Source organism: Haemorhous mexicanus, chromosome 1 (assembly GCF_027477595.1).
Source record: "Haemorhous mexicanus isolate bHaeMex1 chromosome 1, bHaeMex1.pri, whole genome shotgun sequence".
Classification (NCBI taxonomy): domain Eukaryota; kingdom Metazoa; phylum Chordata; class Aves; order Passeriformes; family Fringillidae; genus Haemorhous; species Haemorhous mexicanus.
Genome location: NC_082341.1, coordinates 35,062,091 through 35,082,744, shown reverse-complemented (window position 1 = coordinate 35,082,744; position 20,654 = coordinate 35,062,091). Strand labels below are relative to the sequence as shown.

General features: G+C 41.9%; 2 protein-coding genes across 5 annotated transcripts in view; one reads left to right on the top strand and one right to left on the bottom strand.

Moving 5' to 3' along the window:
- The window catches only part of SCRN1 (secernin 1), a 37,762-nt gene extending 32,222 nt beyond the window's left edge, over positions 1–5,540 (top strand). The window contains exons 6-9 of the mRNA XM_059845815.1: positions 513–678; positions 2,546–2,726; positions 4,829–4,988; positions 5,231–5,540. Of these exons, the coding sequence (XP_059701798.1) occupies positions 513–678; positions 2,546–2,726; positions 4,829–4,987 (506 nt within the window). The 3' untranslated portion in view covers position 4,988; positions 5,231–5,540. The remainder of the gene's footprint in view (positions 1–512; positions 679–2,545; positions 2,727–4,828; positions 4,989–5,230) is intronic.
- A 1,638-nt stretch (positions 5,541–7,178) lies between these two features.
- Positions 7,179–20,654, bottom strand: part of WIPF3 (WAS/WASL interacting protein family member 3) — a 38,486-nt gene continuing 25,010 nt past the window's right edge. For 3 of the 4 annotated variants that reach the window (XM_059845762.1, XM_059845784.1, XM_059845773.1), the window contains exons 3-8: positions 17,468–17,600; positions 16,728–16,856; positions 14,489–15,247; positions 12,738–12,884; positions 11,917–12,018; positions 7,179–11,016 (exon numbers count right to left, since the gene is read on the bottom strand). In XM_059845762.1, the coding sequence (XP_059701745.1) occupies positions 10,976–11,016; positions 11,917–12,018; positions 12,738–12,884; positions 14,489–15,247; positions 16,728–16,856; positions 17,468–17,600 (1,311 nt within the window). In that variant the 3' untranslated portion in view covers positions 7,179–10,975. Of the gene's footprint in view, positions 11,017–11,916; positions 12,019–12,737; positions 12,885–14,488; positions 15,248–16,727; positions 16,857–17,467; positions 17,601–19,006; positions 19,159–20,654 lie in introns of those variants that run through there. The other variant, XM_059845793.1, reaches the window with a different exon arrangement.

The window sequence follows — 20,654 nt, the reverse complement described above, 5'->3', positions numbered from 1 at the left end:
AGGCAGGAGACACGGTGAGAACAGAGGATTCTTGTAGATAGGGGTTTGGAGAAAAATCCTGGTGCCTAGGTCTGCTGCTGTAACATTCTGTGACTGCAAGATGATGTTTCAAAATTTCAACTGAGTATGGAAATTGAGAAGTGGAAAATCAGGGTGTTCTCATTCTGTCCTGCTTGGGTAGAGAAAAGTGGACGTTTCAAGTAAGTAGTCTGTTCATAGTGACTGCTAAAGCAGTATTACAGCCTTCTTCCTGAAAATGTACCTTTTTAATAACATTTCTCCCTACCTGGCAATTGCCATGCCTAATTAATGCTTCTTACTGTTCTCATTTACTAGCTAGGCACGTTCTTTCTGAATGTTCATTGCTTAAGTAGAAACTATTAACTGGGATTTGTGACATGCCCATGTCAAGTGTCAGTGGCCATTTTAGGCCAAAGCTTGTTCAGGCTAAAATCTTTACCTGGGCTCCAAGCCATTGAACACTCAGGAATTTTTTCCCCCCCTCCATATAGGTGACGTTTCTGCACAAGCTATGATTGATGTCCTGCGTGACAAGGACAGTGGTGTCTGTGTGGACTCTGAATCTTTCCTTACTACAGCTAGCATAGTGTCTGTTCTGCCTCAGGACCCTAGTTTTCCCTGTATTCATTACTTCACTGGCACGCCAGACCCTTCAAGGTAAGCCACAGCACTGGGCTCCCTGGGGTGCAGAGCAGTGATGGGTTGAAAGGTAACAAACAAACCCTGCCACCCAAACTGGAACATGCTTCATGAGCATGTTCTAACCAGAAATGCAGTCAGTGCTCCGAGATGTGCAATCTGACAGTCCTGTGTTACTGAGCTTCTAGGGGAAATGCAGTTTAGGGAGGGGCCAGGAATTCCAGTGTAGTTGCTTTCCACTTAGAAAGTTGTTGAGGTGATGAAGTTGGGGACTTCATCATCTCAACAAGTCACTTCTCAAGTCACTTCTCTTGAACAGGTAGGTGCAAAACTCCAACAAATGAAGTGTTTTAACTATCAGAGAGGGGGTATGTACTCTAGGTAGCTCCATAGGACATCAGAATGTTAACACAGCAAAACATCTGCAAGTTGCTGGGATCCCAAGCACGTCTTTTATTTGAGGGACAATTTCCAGTTGGTTTACATGGTGTCCTTTCTAGCTGAAAGTAGCTAAGGAAATTAGGGAACTGATGGGTCAGATCATCAAAGAACTAATGAATTATCTTGTGTTTTAAACAGAATCCGCTTGGGATTCACAGAAATTAAACTAAACCACTTGCAATTTTTCAGGAGATCTGCCACTTGCATTAAGGTAAAGAGGTTATGGGGAGAAGAAAATGGTGCCCTTGACTCCTTGACTGTCATTCCTGTCAGAGGATTGGTAGCAATCATTAGGTTTTACTGAGGGCTGTGGAAGTCATCCATGCCAAAGGGACTTTCCACCCACCTTGCATTATGCAATTCAGACTTTCAGGGTTAAGTGTCAATTTTAAACTTGCTTACCCAAACTTTTCTTTGGTTTGATGCAAATCCTCTGTGATAAAAAGGAGCGAGGCTCCAAATTATTTTGTTGGGATCTCTGTCCATTTCAAGGTCAAAAACCTGCCTTAATAGCCTTGTTTAGAGACCTTTCTTGCTTTATTCAACACTGTAGTGCATTAAGAAAGAATTATTTTAAATGCACCTAGTGAGTCATGTAAATTCTTAGTCAGCAAGGCTTTGTGACACTGATGGAAAAGGGTTGCAGCACTGAACCTGCTGACTGTACACAGGCAGTGGTTATTAATTGTGTGTTGCAGAAGTCTTCACTTTTGGCAGGTTCTTCACTGCAGAATGCAGGGTGCTTTGTTGTTCTGTATCTAAAGAGAAGGAAGGCAGTTGTTCCATTCACTTGCCAAAACTTATTTTCAGCTTCTCAGGAATGAAGATTCTGTATTGGTGGGGCTTTTTGTTTGTCTCTCTTAGGAGTTTAGATCCAAATTCAGTGCTAAAATGGTTGAGAAATGTCACAATACTGGTAGCCATGTCTTCTCCCAGCTCTTGAAGTAGAATACTAAAGTGCTGCTGTTGATATGCAAAATCCTCTGATATTGAGCAAGATAATGTAATCTTCCCTGCTCCATGCAAGTGTTTTTTTTTGATTTTTATAAAACTTAAATCTGGAAGGAGGAGGAGAGATGCCAGTGGGAACAGAGGAGAAAAACTGATGTGAGGCTGAATGTTGAGATTTGTTACAAAAAAACTTGGAGGAGAAAATCAGTTCTACTCTTCTAAAGAAGTGGCAGAACTGGCATGAGGACACCAGAAAATCTTATCGGTAAAAGGGGTAATAAATTTTTGCAATAATTGCCAAACCCAGTTCTTTTAAAGCACGTAGATTTGTTTTGCTTGACCAGTACCAAGTCTCTAACCTTACCCATGCTTAGTGTAGATGAATTATCTATGCTGCTCTGTATGTGTTGTTTTAAAATAACCTGGTGAACATTTCAATAACATATACGAGATGTCTCTTATTACTGCAAGCAGTAATTCTCATTTCTTTCAGGTCCATATTTAAACCCTTTATTTTTGTTGATGATGTAAAATTAGTACCAAAAGTGCAGTCTCCTTCTTTTGGCAATGATGATCCTGCTAAAAAGATACCTCGATTCCAGGAGAAACCAGATCGTAGGCACGAATTGTACAAGGCACATGAATGGGCCCGATCTCTCCTGGAGAACGATCAGGTAAGAGCTGTGGGACCTGGAATTAAAGAACTGAAGTTGTTGGAACCCTGAATACTGAGAGTATTTGGCTTTCTGTGCTGAAAGGAACAGACTTTCAAGAGAATATTACATTTGACTTGAGACTATGGAGAAGGCTTCTAAAATTGAACGATAGAACTGAGATTATAGGTGTGTAGTTTGAATAGAAGTCAGTGTAGATATTCTTAGAATCCTTGTGAGTTTAGCTTGAATAATGATGCCCTCTGAAGGACAAACTGTTTCGCATAGTTTTTGTTGTCCTGAGAGTAGAGCTCTGTTCCGTTACTTTTACAGAATGAAAAGTCAAACTGTTAAGCTGATTATCTTGTTCAATCCCCACTGTGCATATAGTCCTTTCAGTGATTAGAGCAGTGGATGCTAGTGCAACATGGTATCGGAATTATGTGCCAGGAAGAGGGCAGGAATGTTGTGATTTAAACCATATACTGGATTAAGAACTACATAGTTTGGAAAGGTACTTTTCTTGAAGGAATAATTTGCACATGACAGTTTTGCAAGTCTTGTGTTTTGCAATTCAATGCATTTCTGTTAATTTTTAACTGAAAATGCCATATGAGGAGAAAGGACACTTTGCAGTGCTGTGCAGTACATACCCAAGGGCTGAAAACCTTCCATGGTAAAAACTTACTGTTGAAGATCTCTTACACAAATAATTTTGGAATAAGTAAAGTCAGGAAGGGAATTCTGTATTGCTTTTCCAAATGGTTGAGATACAACTTTTGGTGTCATTCGGCAGTTAGTTCAGTAACTTCAGTAACATTTGCAATTACAACTACAGCAGTAAACTTGTTAAGTGGTTTTAAGGAAGTGAAACAGAGGGAAGGATCACCAATGCACACCTGTCAAGCTTTTATGGGTATTCAGGACCCTCCTATAGTTGGGTTGAACTCCCACAGAGGACTTGCTTTTCTACAATTTTCCTCTGTGTGTATTTGCATGGGTCAGAGTCTTGCTATGATCATAACAACATGCAGACCTACCTACTATTGATAAAGGAAGCTATGATAACCTTTGCTAGTAAAAACATTATTTAAATGCAGTTTGGGCTAGATTTTTAATTTCTTGGAATGATGTAATTTAAAATCTGTGGCCTCTGGTAACATTGTTTTAATGTGCTGCTGGCTCTCATATCATTATGCAAGACATTGACTTAGGGAAGACCTGGAAGAGGCATCTTAGCATCTTGTGGACTCTTGCGTGTTAAAGTCCCCACAGTGTGACACCAATAGTTGTGGTAGAAAAGAAGATGCATTTTCTACTCAGGTTTCACGCTATGAAAGCTGCCCATCCAAGAGCCTAAACCTTAGAGGAGATGCCCTACTCTTTCTGGACAAAATGCCGAGAAAAAAACCCTGAAAAACTCAGAACCACCACTCATTCTAAATGACTTTGATTTCCCCTGAAACTCAGTTTTGAAAGCTGCAAGCAAAACAAGCAGCATTTCTCCATTAAAAAAAAAAAGAAAAAAAAAAGGTAAAAAAAAAAGTAGAGTTTAAATAACATCTGGATAAAATGAAATCGCACCTTTTCCACGAGTAAATTTTCTAGAAACTCAAAGAGCAGTAAATCAGAATGGCACACAAGACCTCCCTGGGATGTGGAGTCTTAACACTGTTACATGACACATCATTTCAGATCTAGTCATCATCTTGCAGGTGTTGATTTGTGGGATGCACATGCAAATACCACAACCTGTACAATTCTTAGGGCTTCCAGTCTTCTCACATAGTTCTGTTAGTGGGATTACAAGCTTAATTGTAATCCCACTAACCTATATTATATGTACAAGCCTTGTATAATCTTCCTCTATCCATCTTTCCCCCTCTTCCTTTTTTGCTTTAAACTTAGCAACTCCTTTTTGATTATTTTTCTTAATGCACAAAATGTCCAGGACTGTTCCTTTTAGCCTTTGGCCATCCAAAATAACTAATAACAGAAGTGGTTTGTACTTAAAAAGGCTTTTTCTTTTTAAAAATATTTGAAAATGTCTCTGTAACAAAGAGTAAAATGCTTTCATGAGCCTGTTTATTGGTTAACTGAGTTTGGTTATTTCATGCCTTTAGGATAAAGGCCAGAAATTGATGAGGATTATGTTAGACCTTGAAAAACAAGGTTTAGAAGCAATGGAAGATATCCTTTCTCGTACAGAGATTCTGGATCCAGCTGAAGTAGTGGATCTTTTCTATGACTGTGTTGACACAGAACTAAAGTTCTTCAAATAAAGTAAGCAAACGATTATTTTGGTACTACTCTACCAGTGAATGTGAAATGTTGGATCTGATTCTGAACCTCCTCCTCTTTTACACTAAGCTGAGGATGTTAAGAATTGGGTTCAAACCCATCTTTCTACCTGCTCAGCGTGTCTCCAAAGTCCCTTTTCCCTATGCTGCATTGCAGGTGATTTTTTTTTTTTCAATGTCACTCTTGCTTGGAATGGATTTTCAACAAATTTTATCTCATTTCAGCTACAGTGGCTATTGTTAGCCTTTTCACTGGAAGACTGCAATGTTCTTCAAGCCTTGAAAGAAAGTCTTCACACTTGTGATTTTGCAGGAAAAAAACATTTATAGAGGAAAAAAATGTTACTTGCTAGCTGTATCCAGTTAACAAATTGCTTTCCTTTGTCCAATCTTGTGGTGTTCCTGTTTGTGTATGTATATAGTGAAAGGAGAAAGTCACTGACTGGTCCAATTACTGTGTGCATGCTGGCTAATTTAGTACAGAATGTTAAATCATGTATGTTGGGCAACCAATTAAAGTAAAGATTTAACTTCATCAGGCTAATTGCCATATTGTCTTTGAAAGCAATCTGGTTTTCCTTCTGTTGCTCAGGACTAGGCTTGCAGCAAAGCTGACTTGCATTTTTCTCTTTTTGCTAATTCATACAGAGTTGAAATGGTAGAGTTGAAATCACAGTTTGAGATGGGCAGGAAGGTAAGTGCTGGCTCTTGACCTTGTTGTGCTGGCCTTGTATGGCCATATCTGTTTGCAGTACCTGACATTATGCCTGTACAAATTATCAGAATTCAGTCCCCAGGTTAAGTTCTGCCCTCGCCCTCAGCCAGCTTGTGTTTGTAGTGCACCTGGCTGCTGCTCCAGAACTGAGTCCTGAAGTGCAGAGCCAGCCTGGATGCCACAGAGATCTACACATACTGGCTCTTAAGATGCAATTAATAACGTGTCAGATTTATATACCAGCTACAGATTTGGAATTTTTTAAAGGAATAGATGCTGGACATTGATAAGTACCTGGCTGTTCTCCATCTTTCTGCCTCTGTACTGCTGAGCAGTTCCTAGTTATCTCTGTTGTGAGACACATGTCTGATGACTCCTTTAGTAGCAGTGAGTTGCTGGTGGGTGTGGCAATCCATCTGGTTAGGCTTAGAAATGGCTGTCCTATGCTTCCTTACATTAGGTGCTCTGCTGCAGCATGCTTCCCTTCCTCCACAGCCCTACAGGCAGACTTGCTTCTCGTTGTATTTTCTTCTTGTTCAAGTGAGATAGGGCATACACAGAGAATTAAACCATAAACACTGTGTCCAGTGAAGATGGATGGTGGGTTTTTTTCATACAAGAGGTTGAAAGAGGTCTTTAGTAAGTGGAAGTTAACATATGGAGCTAAAATCCTTCACTGTTTGAGAAAGTGGATGGTAAAGAACCACAGGTACTGAGGAAGTAAAAGCTCCTTAGAAAGCAGAAACACCTCAAGTTGAAACTGTAAGAGTTGTGCATCAGGGAAATAGTCATTGCCGTATTGGCACACTGCATTCTCAGGATTTTTTACATGAAATTGTTCCATTCAGACTCATGACTTTGCTATTGCCTTATATGACAAATGGCAATTGGACAAGAAAACATGGGCCCTTTTCACTTACAGAAAACAAGGAAGAATATATTTTCTCTTACGGCCTACCTAATAATCTCCCATTCACAATGAAATCCTCCCATGCTGTCAATCCTAGGACCAACTCCTGTGTCTAAGTATTTTAAAGGGTAGACAATAGGGGAAGGAAATATTCAAGTAGACTCTAAAATTTAGCTGCTTTGTATGGTAACCAGAGGAAGGGCTGTGACTGCAAGAAGCACACTTGATTTCAGAGAACATTGCAGGGGATGAAGCCCATTGAAAGAGACCTGTGCTTTTTCCAGCTGCCCATAACTGAAGTAAATGGATTTCCCATGAAATCACATCTCCTGATAGGAGTAGCTGGGTATTTCTGCACAACCAGGGAACAGGAATAAAATGATTGCCCCAGTGAGAGGACAAAAATTAGGATGTACCACTTCTCACAGTTATTTTGCACGATCTCTAATCTTTGAGAGCTGGGAGGGAGGCAAGATGAAAGAAGTGAGTGTTCCTGTTAAAAACATGTATCTTATTTGCCTGTTTCTTAAGAAAGAAGAAAGCAACACTTGCAATTATCTCATGGGCATTTATGTCCTTTTGTGGAACTGCTTATATGACAGAATGAATAAATTGTTTTGAGCACAGTGATCCAGGTATTAATTTTCTAATAGTATGTTGATTTTGCTTGAGTTGTATAGTGCATTTAAAAACCAAAACCAGCTGTGGTACAGCAACATGGTTGGGTGCAGTTAGTAGAAACCAGAGCAACTGCATGGTCTTAGTATTTCCAGAGGTCTTGAACAGAGGTGTGTCACAGTGGAAAAACACACTGGGACTTGTGGGATCAGCTGCCTCAGGGTGACAGCCAGCGTGATCCTCTGTATCTCCAGCTGCTTCAATGAATCTTGAATGACAAATATATGAAAACATTTCAGAAATGTTAGCAAACAAGCACAGGATTTCTCACTTCATCCCTGAAAGATGCTGTTTATTTCTAAAATACCCAAACCATAATAAAAAAAGGAGTAAAATTTTCTTCTCCTTTATATATCTGCTGGCAGGTAGTCTAGAATTAGTTTTAAAATCCTTAGGAAGGTATTTACTACAGAGCAGTACACAAATTTCAGAATAAATGAGAGCCAACAATATGCCACTTTTAATAATACTGTAACAAAATAGTTTTTAAAACAGTATTGAACTTTTCCAGTTGTTCGAGAAGCAATGTAGATTTGACCCTGCTTGTTACTACATTCATGCATATTTATCAAGTAGCTACAGTAAGTGACACTATTGGTCAAAGCATCACCACTTTTTTTTTTGTCTTTTCACATTATGTACAGCAAGTTATCACAATAGGCTAGAAAATCTAAAAGCAAACTAATGTTGCTTTCTTGGAGTTCAGTGGGTGAAGAGCTTGTTACCCCTACACCATCTCACACCATGAATGTGCATGTGTGTGGGAATAGTTACAGCATAACTGAGCTGCTGTGACAACAAAGAGAAAAGCAGGGATGTAAAGATGCAGTTACCTGCCTTTTCCAAATAGTTGTGTTCAAAGGCAACGCCACAGGGAAAGATGATCAGTGATCTATAACATTATTTCACCTCTAACTGAGGGGAATTGATGGCAATTATATAAATTAATGCCGTAACTGTAATAGCCTGGCTGTTAGCACCAGACTCACCCTGGAACAGCAGTATTCTTTTTCAGGCTGGTGAATCATGGAATCATTTATACTGGAAAACAACTCTTGAGATCATCTAATCCCGCTGTTAACCCAGCACTGCCAAGTCCACGATTAAACCATGTCCCTGTGATGCCTTGTGAAGGCTGGCCTAGAAGAGGGACTAGATGGAGTTAAAGAATAAAGTAGGTATTTATTAGAAGGCCTCAATGGATGTGTCTTGGGAAGAACAAGAGCCCAGCCAGAACTACACCCAAGATGAACCCAAAATGGTCACAAAATGGATGACCAGTCATGAGGTCTCTCACTTTTATAAGTTCTGGTCCATTAGCATATGGGAGTTAATTATCCAGTTATAGCTTTAGATTATGAAGTCCCATCCTTCTTGTTTTTCTCTCTTCATTCCACTGTTGCTTACACTCTTGGGCCTGAAATTTGGATCATTTGTCCTTGGTCCCCAGGACCAAGGGTCCTTTGTCTACCTACTCCATGATAAGAGCTTACTATCCCCTAATATGAAGCTCAGAATTGCACACTAAAGCAGTACAGAATCTGAAAAGTGTAAAAGCTAAAACCTGAGGCATCACCTGAGTGCCATATCTATAAGTCTTTTAAATACCTGTAGGTATTAAATGGTGACTTCACCACTTCCCTGAGAAGCCTGTTTCAATACCTGACCACCTTTCTGGTGAAGATGTTTTTCCTAATATTAAATCTAAACCTCTCCTGGCACAGCATGAGGGCATTTCCTCTTGTCTGGTTCCTTGTTACTTGAGAGGACTGACTGACCCCCACATTGGTACAGTATCCTTTTGGGTTAAAGAGAGCGATAAGGTCCCCTCTGAACCTCCTCAAGCCAAGATGTTGTTGGCCTTCTTGACCACCTGAGCACACACTGGCCCCTGTTCAGCATGTTTAGCCACTCTCAGCCAGCACACCCCAGTCCTGTAGTGTCAGGCAGATTTCCAGCCACTCTGCCCCCAACGATGCCTTGGGTTGCTGTAAGCCAGGTCTAGGAACGAGAAAAGCTGTAAAAAGGGGAATCAGTGGGTGGTTGGGATTGGAAGGGATGGCTACAAGTCATCTGGTCCAACACCTCTGGCCAAGCAGAGTCACCTACTGCCAGTTGCCAAGGACAAAGTCCAGATGGCTTTTGAGTATCTTTAAGGAAAGAGATTCTACAAGGTCTGTGGGCAACCTGTTCCAAGGCTCAGTCACCTGCACAGTCAAAAAGTGCTGTCTGATGTTCTGACAGCGCCTCTTGTGTTGCAGCTGCCCATTTCCTCTGGTTCTGTCGCTGGACATCATTGAAAAGAGTCTGGGTCCATCTTTATACCTCCCTTCAAATATTTACATACATTGGAGAGATCCCCTCTGAGCCTTCTCTTTTCTAGGCTGATCAGTCCCAGCTCTCTCAGCCTTCCTCATAGGAGAGATGCTCCAGCCCTGTCATCACCTTTGTGGCCTTTTGTAGGACTCTCTTCAGCATGGCCATGTCTTCTTTGCACTGGGGAAGAATCACTCCCCTCACACTTCCCTGGCATCACTCCTCCCAATTGCCAAAAATAAGGGTAATAAATGCTAGAAATAAACATCTTAGGACCAGATTTGAACATCTGCAACCCAAAGACCTTACCCAAGGTCTGAATATTAAAAGCAGTAGTTCAAGTCTTGTCTGCTGCTAGATTGTTACTTTTCCCAACCAACTCTATTTGAAACAACAACCACTTTGGGGGCTGAGTGTTCCACATGGTGTGTTTTGGGCAATGAACCTTCACTGCTAGCGAATAGTAGTAGCTCTAAAATGTAGGTTTTGGACCCCTCATCCAAAGGCTTTGTAATTGCTGGGTAAAGGCAGTCTGTCACAGAAAAGGTAAATACCCACTTTGCCGGCGGGAAAAGACAGGACATGTGTCCTTACATACGCTCATCACGGCACATGTATTCACACACACCATTTCTTTTTCTTGCTTACAATAGAGCAACTTTCTTTTCCTCTACTTTGGAAAGGTTCTGTCATCTTTGTCAAGTCCAAGACCACCCTACCCAGCTGGGCTTCTTCAGACACTATCCTATAAGGATATGTAATCTTTAGGAGGTAGGCTCATTAGCAGCCACAGCTCCTTGGCATCTCTTCTTCATGCTTCATGAGAAAAGGGTTGTGGGCCCACCTCTTCATGAAAGTGACATCCTGCTGCAATCTGAGGCCAGGCAGAATGGAAGAAGTGAAGAAACATAAAAACAGACTAAAGATAGCATATTAGTTTGACAGTTCATTGAAAAAAAGTCTAAATAATAACTGGAGAATTTCCAAAAATTATGATGGAAGGAGAAAAAAGAACTACAGGCATGTAGCACAAAACATTCTGAGGTAACACTGTCAGCACAATAAGAATGAGAATTGTTTCAACACTACAAAGAATTTAAATTTTATGCTGCTTTGCTTAAAAAATATTCACCTATATACAGTAATTTAAAAGCCTGTACTAACATTCCTGTAGTATGTAGGCCAGTTCAAAAGGTATAGTTTATATTGTTTTACAGTTTATAGAATTGTTAATATTGCAGTACTTGTGAATCAAGTACAATCTATCACTGCAAGAGGGACCCCTTCTGTCTTATATATTATCTTGATCTTCTTTTTTAATACTAGTCCAGAGAACATCAGAAGACTCTTCTCATCTCACGTGTGTTCTTAGTGGAGGATTTTTAGAGGGATCTGTAAATAGATAGGACAGATTTTAAATAGGTATTTTTGGATGCAGTTATATAGCAGGGATGCTGCATTTATCTGCTACCCCTGGTATATACATACATATGTTTACATATATACACACATATATTGCTTGTGCTCTGCAGCCTTTCAGTAAAAGTCAGAATATACAGCAGACAATTTAGCCTGACTGAGGCTGCTATGAAAAGTCATGCTAAGTACCTTAGCGTGGAAACAAAAAAAAAAGGTTAATTAAAAGTTAGAGATCTAATAATACAGAAAAGTGGGTTTTATTAAAAAAGCAGAATATGGGCATGAGATCTTTTGGCACTTTTAAACTACCCATTTTCAAAACTGGATAGCTGAACTGTTCTTACAACAGTGACCTGATTCTAAGTTACTAAGTTAAGAAAGGAGGAAAAAAAATAGAGCAAGGTTCAGCCATTTATCACTTCCTGACAAAGTTCAGGTACTAAGTCTCTTTGTTATTCAGGTGTGTAAAGCACCATGCATAGGATTTAAATCAAAATACATAATGGAAGACATGGATCATGTAATCTTTCTCTGTGATTTCACAAGTTAATGAACAGAAAAATCAAACTCAGTAGCTGCCCAAGTCTGTTTTTCCAACATGACTGTTTTTAACACCACAGGCTTTGCAAATTTAGCAATCTAAAAACACAGGTGGTATGTCCAGCCACATCATTTGTTTTTAGCTAAGACTCTAAAGTAACTAAATGCTTTTCATTATATCTTTGCTCCCTGTTGCCACTGTGACAAATCCCATTCCCCCCTGTGCCTGTGCTAGCAGTCCAGTTATGCTAATGCTGGTTCAGTTCTTTATTTTGCATCCCCATTTTTAAACCTCTTGATAATGATCAGATCTTTCCATGTTTACACACTTACCTCTGGGTATCTTGCTGGGATATGTTTTCTGAAATGGTTTGAATTCATCAGGTGGAGGGAAATCTTCCACAGAATGGAAAGTAAATTTCGATTCAAAGTCATCTGTCAAGTTTCAGGGAAATAACCATTAGCTGATGCTGGAGAGAAACTTAAAACAAGAACAACAACAAACAAAAATACCCAAAAAACCACCCAAAACCCCAAAACCCAACCCCACAAGTAATTTCTATTAAAAATGCTGGCTGATTTTCTCCTGAAACAGATGGTGGCTCATTCTATAGAAAACATCTTGATGAGTACTTCTGTGAGCCATCAAAGTTTTTTGCCTTAATTGCAACCACTGCCTGCTATTAAAACTGAAGTTAAGCTTCTGGCTACTGTTCCAGTTTTCTGCATTGATGGTATTGTGGTAATAGAGGTTTTCAGTGGTAGTTTAAGACATGTAGCTGTAAACAAGAATGAATGGTCAATTCATCAGACCACAAAAGTAATTCTTACTGGTCTTTGCCCTATAGGAGTGAAACCTCTAAATGTCCATGATCTGGTTTGAAGAATGGTAATATAAGCACACTATGGGAACTTTTTATATTTTTAAGTAACTCTGCAGGGAGTGTGTGCTTTTCTTTCCTACTGAATTCAAATACTTTTTGAAAAAGCCTAATTTTCTATAATTGTATAAGGTTGTACAAAAATGTTTCTATTATGCTACCCTGTTATTGTTAGGACAAAGTCTTGAGTGAGTTTTTGAGATCTGAGACACACACAGGCTTTTGTTCTAAAATTATTAACTACAGACAAGATATTTAATTTAATGATATTACCAATGATGTGCATATTTCCATTTTTAAGTGGTGTGTAGGGGTCATGAGCTGTAGCCCAGGCTGAGACTCCAGACTTGCTTGTAAGTTCAGTTGTTGGGGATCTTGCAGGTGGCTGTGGAGGTGTGACCAGCTTCCCAGCACCAGTTCCTTTCAAAAAAAACCAGGAGACCAGCATATAAACATCACCATGACTTAACCCAACAGTAAACTACACAAAAAAGTGGAGGGGGTGTAAAAAGAATGCAGTATGTGGGGCAAACATACCCAAGCCGGACCACAGATTTGTAGCATTAAGTATTAAATTCAAGTGGCTACTGGAATTGGCTGGGGCTTTCCATTTCCAGTTCTAAGGAAAGTGTGACATTCTGAAGTGTGGTTTTGTCCCAGTCTGGAATGGAAGATTATCCTTCCACTTTCACAAGAACAAGCAGTCTCTTTTTAAGCAAAGGAAATCAACGAAACAACTACACTAGGTGGTATGTATAAAAGAAAATTTCGTGATGCTTTGGCAGCTACGGAATGAAATTATCATTAGTCATGTGCATTTCACTGAGGAGTTGCAAGGGCCATCAAAATTTACATCTGGAAGACCACAGGAATTGTGTGAGTGGGAGGGACCCCAAGGCCTCCAAGTTAGCAGCCTCTCAAAACTGCTTATTCTCTTACATAACAAGGGACAGGCAGGGTAATTTTATGGAAAACATACAAATTGAACTACCATGAGAAATGGGCATCTCGACATAGTTCATCAGAGAGTTCTGAGCAGCATTAAGCAGCACCACAAGGCACCTGATCTGCTGTACTTACGTGGCCTTTCCCCTGGATCTCAAAGGGAACCTGTAATCTTTCTCCTGACATGTGGCTGCTAAAATACACGGTACAGAACATTCTCTTTCAGATGTTCCCTGTTAAGTAGCTGTCTCCATTTCTCAAACCCACACAGATTTAGGCTCATGCTCATCTTTTTTATTATTTTCATTACATTAGAGGAGTCTAACATAATTTCCCTCTATAATCTACTCAAGGAAATACTGGATAATACCCCACTTCCCAAGTAGTCGGAGAAACCTTTGGCCCAGCTACCTTGATCGCAGGAGGCACTGGCTGCTCCCCTTTGTTGAACAGCAGAGGGCTGCAGCCAGATTTGCTTTTGCTCACCTACGGCTGGTAGCTGCCCCATCTCTGTTTCATCATGTTCTCTAGTGTTTCCCAGCTGTTGCCAATATTGCTCCTGCACGGGTACAGCTGTAGAGGGATGTCCTAGGCAGGCTGGCACATGAGCAGCTGCTGACCTGGCAGACCCTGTGGTGTGTAGTCTGTTCCCCCACCTGAGCCTGTCAGGTACCACCCACTGCACTGCTGGAGAGACACCAATGCCAACACAAAAGCAAGAAGCAGCCCAGCGGTCCTAAGACTTCGTCTCCACTGATCAGCATGTCACTTCCAAGAGTGGCAGCTTAAACGATAAGGCATGCATGCCCAATGCTAAGAACTGACTGGGATCTCAAAAAGCCAGATGTTTTGGGTGTTCATCACAAGCCGTGCAACCTACAGGTATTCCTCCCATGTGTGCTCTTCATCCCTGCCCCTCCATGCTCTCCAGTCAGTGTAATAGAATGGTTTGGGTTGGAAGGCAGCCTTGAAGAACTAAGTCATCTTCAAGGTCCTGTTCCAACCCAAATCATTCGGTGATTTTCCTCGCTAGCCGAAGGCAGGGAAAAGCCTTCTTCCTTCGGAGGTGCCTCTCTCACCTCCGCCTCGACCGGGTCTCTTCTTCCTGGTCTCCACCCCGGCTGCGGGCTGAGGGGGGACGGGGGTGGGTGGCAGCGGCAGCGATTGGATGTTGCTTGGCTTATGGAACTGTGACAGCAAGTGGGGAGACTTGGGGGGCAGCGGAGGGGGCACGTCGGCACCGCTGAAGGCCGGGGAGGGGGGAAAGGAGAGCCTGTTCGCCGGCGGGGGGTGGGCGTGAGGCGGCGGAGGAGGCGGCGGAGGCGGCGTGGGAAGGGGACAGTCCCTTCCCTCGGCCGGAGCGGCGGCGGCCGCAGAGGCCTCGGCGGCCCTGCCCGGCCCGCCGGGGGGCACGGGGGGCAGCGGGGGAGGAGGAGGAGGGGGAGGGGGCGGCGGCGGGGGTGGGTGCGAAGCGCCTGCTTGAGGCTTGGTGGGTTTGTCAGCCTGAGGGGGAGGCAGCGGAGCCGGGGGAGCAGCGCCGGGGGTCACCCCCTTGGCAGGGCGATCGGCCGGAGGGGGCATAGGGGGAGGAGGAGGGAAGGTGAGGGAAGGCTTGCTGGAAGCGGGCGGCGGTGGAGGGGGGGCGGGCAGGCTGGGCCGCCCGGGACCCGCTCCCGCTGCGGCTCGGGAGGTGCCGGGAGGCTCCGGTGGGGCAGCTGCCCTTGGAACCTCGGCCGGCTGCGAGGGGGTGCTGTTGGCCTTGGCACCGCCGCTGCTCGCCGGTGCGGAGGGTCTGGGGGATGCTGCTCGGCCTCCGGAGAGCTGCCCAGGCCTCCCTCCTGGAAAACAGGTATCACATGTTACACACCCGGATTGCGTTCCCACTCCTCAAACCGAACAGTAATAAAGGCAAGCTCGTCATCTTCCCTCCCTAGTGGATACCTGGAGGGATCAAACTCATTCACCCCGATTGCCCATGTTATAATGTGGCTTAGGAGGTGATGCATTCCAGTGGGCACCAGGGATTCTGCTTAGTAATATGACGACCTGCTGGGAGACCTTGCTCCCATCCGTGCTCCTCAGCTTCTGCAGAATGAAACAGCTTATGGAGAAGGACCTTTCTGCAGAGTCTCGGGCCCTTCACACCAGCCTCATCTTGCCTGGTACAGCCGGCTGGGCACTGAGACTCCCGGTGAAAAGTACACGAGCAGTTTGACACACATCAGCTGGCATCCTTCAAGTTAAGTACTTGCTTAGGATCAAAAAATCCACACAAATGTTACAGAAACCTCAGCTCCACAGATAAAAGCCAAGTTTTTAAAAGCAATGCCTCAAAGGCTTTCTGGAAGGCACAAGGTTCTGGTATTTCCTTTTTAACAGCAAATGCCTGATGACTCTTGAACTTAAAAAATGTCTCTTCCTGAGTAAATGTCAAGGATTTTTTACAAAGCAAGATGTCAAAAAAGGCATCTCAGTCGACATTCACACAGTCTGCTAGGCATGGCCATAGTTTTAAGAACAACTCAAAGTAGTTACTACCACTGAAGCTATGTCAAAAGCCCCACCGCACACAGTGCTATGCATCTTTGGCTTGCCTTTTGGAAGCAAAAAACGTTCAGGTAGAGCCAAGTTCTGTCTTTCCCTACAAAAATCTACTTTGTTCTGTGCTTCCTGAGCAGGCACCAGCTGCTCAGCATTGCCAGAGGTCATTACTGTGACTATAAAAGTCATTTCTCATTGATACTGGCACTTCTTGAGGTGAAAGCAGCAGTGGGGCTCCCCATGTGCCTTCCTCCTGTCATTGTGAAGCAACAATACCCTTATTTTTCAGATCAGTAAATTGCCTTGTTGAATCAAAGCTATGCTCTATAAAATCCAGAGGGCAAAAATCTTAAATATGAATCTTTAAAGTCATACACAGGACTGTAATACCATAGAAATATACACTAGTGGAGGGAAGGAAATAAGACTTTGCCATTTGTTCTGAAATTGATAAGTTCAGATTTCAATATTGTATTCAAGACACAATTAAAAGCTTTCATTAAAATAACGTAAAAACCTCAGCTAAAGAGATCTATTTAATCTCTTTCTTACCAAATGTGGAGAAAGCTTTTTATTTATGTTTAAGAAATAAGGCACCTGAGATCTAGAAAAGTGGCTTCAATCACATTATTAATTGAGCCCTCCATGGTCACATCATGAATTAAGCATTCAGAAGAAAACCCCAATAAAAATCAATCAGTAAAGCTAATCCCAAATTACTTTTCATCCCAAATTTCTGCCCATCCAGCTCTGCTTTCATACAAATGAAGCCCTTACCTGTCATGTCCCTCTGGCCTGCTGGTCTGAGAACAGGAAATCCACCAGCAAATAAACCTCCCAGAGGCGGCTGAGAGCCACCTTTATTAACAGCTGAGTTACCTCCATCTCTATTAGCTCCTTTGGGTTCTGTTAAAAAGAATGAAAAATGCAGGGTATATCAGAAAATAATTTCATCCTTGCCCTAAGACTGCTAAGGCTTGGTGGCAACAAAAGCCAAGGCTACCCTGTACTGTTATTCAGGAACTGCCATCCCTCTCTGACCTATACCTTGGAGCACAGCACCCTCTGGTGCTCTTCAACTTCATGCAAATTTTGACACCAAGAAGCAGCTGCGTTAGGCCTAATACGGAACTTATGTTTCCAGAAATTTTCAGTGGTATTTTTGTTTTAATCTAATAAAGAACAATTCTTCAGCTAGAGCTAACAATTGCCACCTAATTATTCTATTGAAATGCTCTCAGGGATTTCATCATTCCTTATTTATTTTGGAACAAGGAATGCCTGTTAAGGTGGTAACCAGTTGGAGACTTATCATGAAATGTTAACAGTCATTGATCACAGAACAGCATGCACATTTATAAAGTGTCCCATCACTGCATCCTAAAGCCATAGGATGATGCAGACCTTTGCTGACCTTCAAACCTGCCCTTCAATTTGAAACTGTCCATCTGACCTCCACCCACACCCGAGGCTTTAGCAAAGCTCCCCCAGGGCCGTGCTGAGGAGCACACACTCACTTTCAATTTGTGGCGCACTGCGGTCGTTGATTTGGGTCACTTTCCTTAGGCGAGTTCCCTGCTGGATATCAGCCAAGAGTGCGTTTCGTGCTTTCTGCTCTTCCTTCCGCAATTTTGGTATCTCTGAGCTTCCCTGTTGACAAGAAGAGCTTTAGATGGGAGGTACAGACAAAAATGCATGTTTAGAAAGGATACATGGGAAAACATGAAATAAACCCTCCCTGCTAGCTGTCACTCCCAAGCCTTTGAGTCGAATTAACAGGAGAAGCATTTGGTTGTGCAGGAGGCAGGAAAGCTGAAAGTTTAAAAATAACACAAAAGTAATACTAGTTAGGCTAATACTGTTGAAAGCAAATTACGAAGCATGCTTAAATGAAATGTAATTTGGCCATTTATGGCGTCTGTCCCACAACTCCAGCTCCAACTGCCTCTGTCAGCTCTTATCATGCTATTTACAATGCTTTACATCAAAGTTTTTGTGTCGAATTATAATAAATTCCTGGTTTATCCACTTTTCTTAGGAAAAGAGATAGATAAATGCATGCTGCACTTATATTTGAATGCGATCATTAACTTATTTAGACTGTCACTCTGTACTGGAGATTAACACCAGTTTAAACAGAATGCCTTTAGAATAATACAATTTTGTTTTAGTAACATTTCTATCCTAATCAAGCTTGCTAAGTGTAAAGTCAAGTTGCAGTTTAAAGTTCTTTAATAAAACAAACAACATTTATTCTTTATTCTTACTTCTTCAAGTTTATAGTCATATATATTAAAAAAACATATATTTTAAAAAATTGGATGTTTCACTTTTTAAAAGCAGATAGCAAAGCTGTTATTCCTAAACCTATTGTGATTAACAGAGCAGTCGAATAGTGGGAAATCTTCACATCAGAGGAGCAATGTTGTGCTTACTTCCAAAATTCCCAGAGGTTAGATAACTCCTTAAAGAGAACGAGTAGCAGAAATGTTTCCATAGCCCTTAATTTTAGCATCATAGTTGTAATAAAGCTGAACAATACAGTCACACTTGAAAAAACCCCCGAAGCCAACCCAGCCTGGTAATGGCATTCTGAAAGCAAAACAGAAACTTGAAGACACTTAACCAGCTGCTGAATTAATAATGTGTCTAACTCGCTAATCCCAAGTGAAGAATTCTATCAGTACGATATTATTCGTAGTTATTTTTGTACTTGCTAAAAAAATCCAAACCCAGCCAGCGGGATTTGCTCCGCCCCGCTAGATGGAGCTCCAGACCGCCGCTAACGCTGCCGCATTCCGTAGCCCTGATGTAAAAACTCGGAATTACAACCTGGCTGATATGTAACCACGTGCTATTTTAAAATGTTAGGAAAACCCCCCCTCTGTTATGTTTTCCTCGTCTGAAACAGCGCTGCCTGGCCTCGTACTTGCAGAGCAGGGAGCCCCACTGTCCATTACGAGGCCCCAGAAGAGCTGCCCGTGTCAGCGGTGATAGACCATGTACCAGCCACAAACCATTTCCACTCCCCTTCTTTGGAAGCTGACAGTACTTACTGTGAAAAATGGAAATACCATAACTGGAACAAGGGTGATTCCCTTCCTCACAAAAGCTCTTTACCAGTATCTTCAACTTCTTGTTTCTCTACTCCCACTAATGACTTTGCTGGGGCAGGACAAGCAGGATCTAGAGGGATCTGATCAAGAGCTATGTTTAAAATTAGACCTAGCAGCTGTCTTTCATTTCCGGGTTCAAGTGTCCATATATTATGCCAGCTGTCCACTTCACCTCCCAGATCTACTTCTCTGGGCAGGCAGGCTATTAGAATACAAAGTCTTGATACCCAGACAGCTAACAGGCTAAAATAACCAACTTGTGGCGACTTGTGGCCACCAATAACTTGATATCAATGTAACACAAGCAAGACAAACACTTGTGGCATAAAAACCAGGAATATTTTTCTGCCATTCCGCAATGCAATAACAAGCTGCCTCTCTTTACAGCAGATTCCCTTACTCCAAGCATAACTCCATCCCATGCCCCAGCTGTTTCTTCTTCCTCTTCATGTACGTAAGATATTCAATCTTCCGTGCCCAGCCTGGTGGACTCGGATGATTGATTAGCTGCCGAGGAGCTTGATGTGGATTCTCTTTTTCCATTACAAAGTCAAGATGGTCTGGGGTGTAGTGTTGCCTGGTTGCATAGTGGTCAGAGCTCCTTTGGATTTCTTGTTTGCTGCCTGCACTCCCAAGGCCAGTAATAATCCTTGCCAAGGATCACTTCACCAGGTAAGTGTCTCACCATCTACTTGTGTCCAGCATTTGAAAACTTCTGGATTTACCATATTGTTTTTTGAGACAACCTTCCTTTCTTTGATGAAGAAATAAATCTTGGATTCACACTCACACTGTGCTTGCAATCCATTGCACAAGCACAGATAACAAACATGTAAGTTCTGCATCAAGAGAAAAAAAAAGAGGAACTCTTATGGCTGTCAAATCTTCAGCCCTGATCACGTGCAATTGAAGTGTTTCAGCAGGAAGACAAGTAAATTTTAAGTCACAGAGGGAAAACAGCTGCAAGACAAAAGATGTAATTCTTAGGCTACTTTCTACCCCACCATCTGCAGGGCAGCCTCACTTATTTACAAAAAGAGAAACATCTCAGTATTTCAATGAAAATCAGAAGGGAAGTGGAGAAGAATGTGAAGATCATTTGTTTTATCAGATGCCAGAGCTGCCTCAGGTAACACAGAGTGAAATTAAATTCCATACTTTATTTACAGGAATTGGTAAGGGAACAGTGGGTTCTCATTACCTTAGCAACCACTAGGTTATTCTGCTACTATTTCAGACACAATGAACGTCACGTTCAGTACATACTTAGAAATAGAATGGAACAAACCACACATGTAAATAGCCTGAACATAAGAATTACTTCCTTTTCATCTCGCCCAACTCCACCATGTTTTGTCTTCAGTGTCCTAAATTACACACTCAGCTATGATATGCAGTAAAGTATGGGACAACTGTTTAGGCAATCTGTCAGGTCATCAAAATACTTGTAAATAAGAAAATACCATCAAATCATACTTTTTAGAGTGATGTTTCAGACTGTAAATCATCAATGTTGGAAAGAAACATTTCAGAATTTGAAGCTGGTAACTTAAACTAGTGGAAATATGAATGAGGACAGCATGAATAT